Source organism: Carcharodon carcharias, chromosome 17, assembly GCF_017639515.1.
Source record: "Carcharodon carcharias isolate sCarCar2 chromosome 17, sCarCar2.pri, whole genome shotgun sequence".
Taxonomy (NCBI): domain Eukaryota; kingdom Metazoa; phylum Chordata; class Chondrichthyes; order Lamniformes; family Lamnidae; genus Carcharodon; species Carcharodon carcharias.
Genome location: NC_054483.1, coordinates 5,071,875 through 5,077,874, shown reverse-complemented (window position 1 = coordinate 5,077,874; position 6,000 = coordinate 5,071,875). Strand labels below are relative to the sequence as shown.

The following is a 6,000-nucleotide window of genomic DNA, read 5'->3' as shown; positions in this document are numbered from 1 at the left end:
GAGAGTCAGTGCAGACACGACAGACTGAATGGCCTCCTCCGGTGCTTTAGCCATTCTGTGATTCAGTTTAAAACTGGAGTTTTTAAATGACCCATTGGACATGTGTGTGGTGGCTGTACAGATCATCTTAGGCCAGGGGTATGAATGTCATATTAACGGATACGGTGACGCAGTGGTTATATCACTGGGCTAGTAACCCAGTGTCTTGGGCTCGTGCTCTGGGACATGGGGAATTAAAACTCAATGAATAAATGTAGTATTAAATACTTGTCTCAGAACTGGTGCTAATGAAACTTCAAAGCGTCATTACAAAGACATCTGCTTCATGAGGGTGGTGTGGAAATCTGCTGTCCTTACCCGGTCTGGCCTATTGGTGACTCCAGACCCACAGCAAGAGACTTGTGAAAGGTCTGCAGGTGGGCGGATGTGCAAGATCCCAGGGCGCTACTAAGGGAAAGCAAGGGAATTCTGCTCAATATCTTGGGCAACTTTAATCCTGCAACCAACGTTACAGAAAAGCAGAGATGGTTGGACCATAATCGCATCGCTTTTTTTTGTGTGCGTGTGGGACCTTCCTGCGTACAAATTGGCTGCCAGGTTCCTTAGATTTCAAAGGCGTGTGACTGGCTGTGCGGGCGCCTAGGTCCTGTGCAGGTCCTGAATTGTGACAGGTACAACTGCGGTGTGAGTCTTTTGGGACCATTTCTGAGGCCCAGTTTGATCTTGCAGCCTGGGGCTGTTGTAAGAATTGGGCTCCAGGAGAGGTGAAGCAAAGCGCTCACCGCTCCAACAAAGCAGCCCGGCTGCTACATTTGGCGTGTGCTCTGTCCCCGTGTAGTTTTTGCCTCCCAATAATTCCAAACCTCATTGCTTCTCTCTCTCTCTTCTCCAGGTTTTTATCATCTCCCTCATTGGAGACATCAAATTTCAGCACTTTAATCCAGTTTTGGAGACCTACATCACCAACCACTTCAGTGCCACGCTGGCATATGTGTGAGTATAACTGCGGGGATGTACTGAAATCTCTCTCGGAAGGATCTCTGTGGATAGCTCAGTTGGGGAATGAATGCCAAGGGTTGATTAATTGACCAGAAACTGAACTGGACCAGCCACATAAATACTGTGGCTACAAGAGCAGGTCAGAGGTTGGGAATCCTGCAATGAGTAACTCACCTCCTGACTCCCCAAAGCCTGTCCATCATCTACAAGTCACAAGTCAGGAGTGTGATGGAATACTCCCCACTTGCCTGGATGAGTGCAGTTCCCACAACACTCAAGAAGCTCGACACCATCCAGGACAAAGCAGCCCACTTGATCGGCACCACATCCACCACCTTAAACATTCACTCCCTCCACCACCGATGCACAGTAGCAGCAGTGTGTGTACCATCTACAAGATGCCCTGCAGCAACTCGCCAAGGCTCCTTAGGCGGCACCTTCCAAACGCACAACCACTGCCATCTAGAAGGACAAGGGCAGCAGACCCATGGGAACACCCCCATCTGCAAGTTCCCCTCCAATCCACTCACTATCCTGACGTGGAACTATATCGCTGTTCCTTCGCTGTCGCTGGGTCAAAATCCTGGAACTGGACACCAGGGGGTGAAATGGTTACATGATGTCCCTTCCCATACTGCCTTGCAGGAAACTGGCCAAAGTGTTGAACTACTATGTGGCGAAGGCAGAAAACGCAGACAAAACGGAACTCCTTTTCTCTGCGCTGAAAGCGTTGAAATACATCTTCCGCTTCATAATCCAATCGAGGCAATTGTATCTGAGGTAAGGAAACACCACGGTCACTTAACTCTTGGAATTTGGAACTGGGAAGCCACTTGGGCTCGTCTGGGAATTCAAATATTAGATTGAAGCGCTTAGTCTCGGTTCACTTATTTTGGGTTGGACAGACTGTGACTAGATGATCGAAGAATCTCTCGGGACCTCAGTGTGCTGAAATCAAAAGTCACCTCATTCCTTTCTGCGGTATCCCAATCCTCTACCAGGCATTTTTCCCACTGCTGAAAAACTCATCCATGCCTTTAGTTAGCCCGAGACCTGACTATTCCACTGCATTCCGAACCAACATCTCTCCCCTATCACCCCTACCCCTGCAAAGTTACACTCCTCCAAAACTCCACTGCCCCTATCCCACCTCGCACCAATGTCCCGTTTAGCCCGCACACCCCCTGTGGTCACTGATCCACACTGGTTCTCAGCCCAGGAGCACCACGATTTTAAAACTTCCCCTCCCTGTGTTCGAATCCCTCCAAGAGCTTGCCCCCCACCCAACGCCACCCCCCGCCCCCCCCCCCACCCCACTCTATAATCTCCTCCAGCCCCACAACCTTCTGAGATCTCTGCACTTCTCCAATCCTGGCCTCTTGAGCATCCCTGATTTTAATCTCTTCACCACAGGCAGCCATGCCTTCAGCTGCCTGGGCCCCAAGGAATCCCTCCCTTAACCTCCCCGTCTCTTTTCCCTCCTTTAAGACTGTTGTGTCATGGGTTTGTTTCATGTCTTCTTGAGGATCTCTTGAGGCTTGGATGTTGAAACAAGAACCATTTATTGGTAACCCTTAACTATGTACAGAACCCAGTTGCTGCCATGCAGATATTTCCTAGACTGTTCTCCAAGTCTATTACCATGTGACTCTATACGTCATACCACGAAGGCTGCTAGTCTCCAGTCCAAGTACCTTTACATTACAATGGCATGCAGGCACACACAACAAAGACACTGTTCAAAACCTAGCTACACGACCAAATATTTGCTCGCCTCGTCTAATATCAGTGCGGCTTTAGTAATTGTCTCATAACACACCATGGGATGTTTTCCAACACTAAAAGTGTTGGATAAGTGAAGGTTGCCTGGAGGGGTTACTGGGCACAGGAACTTGCTAGAGGAGCCCTGGGTTGAAATGAGCAGACAGTAGTAGGTGGTCAGACCCTGAGGTTTCTGTCTATCGCTCCAATCGGGCTAGTTAACCAGTTTGGCCATCATCTAACACCAGGTCACTAGCTCAGCTGTCAGTGAGGAAGATTTGGTTGAGGTTACAGTGGGGGTTTAACACACTGCTGCACACATCAGAACGTGTGCCAAAGTGACCCACGTTGATGAGGACCTGTTCTTTCAAACTGTAGGATCTATGGGACACAGGGGGATGACAATGAGTTCTACGAATCCATCCGACAATTGTTCCTGTCATTTAACTCGCTGATGGACAGACCTCTGGAGGAATCTGTGAAAATTAAGGTTTGTGGTAGCTGAGGAGTCTGTCCTGCTGGTATTTCTTGAGGGATACCATCCCTCCCACGTCGCTACCTCCCATCAACCTTTCACCTGTGAAACCTTCAGAACATTCTTGTGAAATTTGTGTTAATGTTTACCTACAAGAAGGAAGATATTGGATTTCAGACACACTGTCCCCATCAAACACTCCCAGGACAGGTACAGCATGGGGTTAGATACAGAGTAAAGCCCCCTCTACACTGTCCCCATCAAACACTCCCAGGACAGGTACAGCACGGGGTTAGATACAGAGTAAAGCCTCCTTCTACATTGTCCCCATCAAACACTCCCAGGACAGGTACAACACGGGGTTAGATACAGAGTAAAGCTCCCTCTGCACTAGTCCTCATCAAACACTCCCAGGACAGGTACAGCACGGGGTTAGATACAGAGTAAATCTCCCTCTACACCGTCCCCATCAAACACTCCCAGGACAGGTACAGCACGGGGTTAGATACAGAGTAAAGCTCTCTCTACACTGTCCCATCAAACACTCCCAGGACAGGTACAGCACGGGGTTAGATACAGAGTAACGCTCCCTCTACACTGTCCCCATCAAACACTCCCAGGACAGGTACAGCACGGGGTTAGATACAGAGTAAAGCCCCCTCTACACCGTCCCCATCAAACACTCCCAGGACAGGTACAGCACAGGGTTAGATACAGAGTAAAGCCCCCTCTACACCGTCCCCATCAAACACTCCCAGGAGAGGTACAGCACGGGGTTAGATACAGAGTAAATCTCCCTCTACACTGTCCCATCAAACACTCCCAGGACAGGTACAGCACGGGGTTAGATACAGAGTAAAGCTCCCTCTACACTGTCCCCATCAAACACTCCCAGGACATGTACAGCACAGGGTTAGATACAGAGTAAATCTCCCTCTACACTGTCCCATCAAACACTCCCAGGACAGGTACAGCACGGGGTTAGATACAGAGTAAATCTCCCTCTACACTGTCCCCATCAAACACTCCCAGGACAGGTACAGCACAGGGTTAGATTCAGAGTAAAACTCCCTCTACACTGTCTCCATCAAACACTCCCAGGACAGGTACAGCACGGGGTTAGATACAGAGTAAAGCTCCCTCTACACTCTCCCCATCAAACACTCCCAGGACAGGTACAGCACGGGGTTAGATACAGAGTAAATCTCCCTCTACACTGTCCCCATCAAACACTCCCAGGACAGGTACAGCACGGGGTTAGATACAGAGTAAAGCCCCCTCTACATTGTCCCCATCAAACACTCCCAGGACAGGTACAGCACGGGGTTAGATAGAGAGTAACGCTCCCTCTACAGTGTCCCCATCAAACACTCCCAGGACAGGTACAGCACGGGGTTAGATACAGAGTAAATCTCCCTCTACACTGTCCCCATCAAACACTCCCAGGACAGGTACAACACGGGGTTAGATACAGAGTAAATCTCCCTCTACACTGTCCCCATCAAACACTCCCAGGTCAGGTACAGCACGGGGTTAGATACAGAGTAAAGCTCTCTCTGCACTGTCCCCATCAAACACTCCCAGGGCAGGTACAGCACGGGGTTAGATACAGAGTAAAGCTTCCTCTACACTGTCCACATCAAACACTCCCAGGACAGGTACAGCACGGGGTTAGATACAGAGTAAAGCTCCCTCTATACCGTCCCCATCAAACTCTCCCAGGACAGGAACAGCACAGGGTTAGATACAGAGTAAATCTCCCTCTACACTGTCCCCATCAAACACTCCCAGGACAGGTACAGCACGGGGTTAGATACAGAGTAAATCTCCCTCTACACTGTCCCCATCAAACACTCCCAGGACAGGTACAACACGGGGTTAGATACAGAGTAAATCTCCCTCTACACTGTCCCCATCAAACACTCCCAGGACAGGTACAGCACGGGGTAAGATACAGAGTAAAGCTCCCTCTACACTGTCCCCATCAAACACTCCCAGGACAGGTACAGCACGGGGTAAGATACAGAGTAAATCTCCCTCTACACTGTCCCCATCAAACACTCCCAGGACAGGTACAGCACGGGGTTAGATACAGAGTAATGCTCCCTCTACATTGTCCCCATCAAACACTCCCAGGACAGGTACAGCACGGGGTTAGATAGAGAGTAATGCTCCCTCTACATTGTCCCCATCAAACACTCCCAGGACAGGTACAGCACGGGGTTAGATAGAGAGTAACGCTCCCTCTACACTGTCCCCATCAAACACTCCCAGGACAGGTACAGCACGGGGTTAGATACAGAGTAAATCTCCCTCTACACTGTCCCCATCAAACACTCCCAGGACAGGTACAGCACGGGGTTAGATACAGAGTAATGCTCCCTCTACATTGTCCCCATCAAACACTCCCAGGACAGGTACAGCACGGGGTTAGATACAGAGTAATGCTCCCTCTACATTGTCCACATCAAACACTCCCAGGACAGGTACAGCACGGGGTTAGATACAGAGTAAAGCTCCCTCTACACCGTCCCCATCAAACACTCCCAGGACAGGTACAGCGCAGGGTTAGATACAGAGTAAATCTCCCTCTACACCGTCCCCATCAAACACTCCCAGGGCAGGTACAGCACGGGGTTAGATACAGAGTAAATCTCCCTCTACACTGTCCCCATCAAACACTCCCAGGACAGGTACAGCAGGGGGTTAGATACAGAGTAAATCTCCCTCTACACTGTCCCCATCAAACACTCCCAGGACAGGTA

At 49.9% G+C, this 6,000-nt stretch overlaps 1 protein-coding gene across 3 annotated transcripts in view; it reads left to right on the top strand.

The window, feature by feature from the left end:
• dock5 (dedicator of cytokinesis 5) overlaps positions 1 to 6,000 on the top strand; it is a 171,275-nt gene that overhangs the window by 79,258 nt on the left and 86,017 nt on the right. For all 3 annotated transcript variants that reach the window (XM_041209787.1, XM_041209785.1, XM_041209786.1), the window contains exons 21-23: positions 893 to 993; positions 1,645 to 1,779; positions 3,139 to 3,250. In XM_041209787.1, coding sequence (XP_041065721.1) covers positions 893 to 993; positions 1,645 to 1,779; positions 3,139 to 3,250 — 348 coding nt within the window. The remainder of the gene's footprint in view (positions 1 to 892; positions 994 to 1,644; positions 1,780 to 3,138; positions 3,251 to 6,000) is intronic.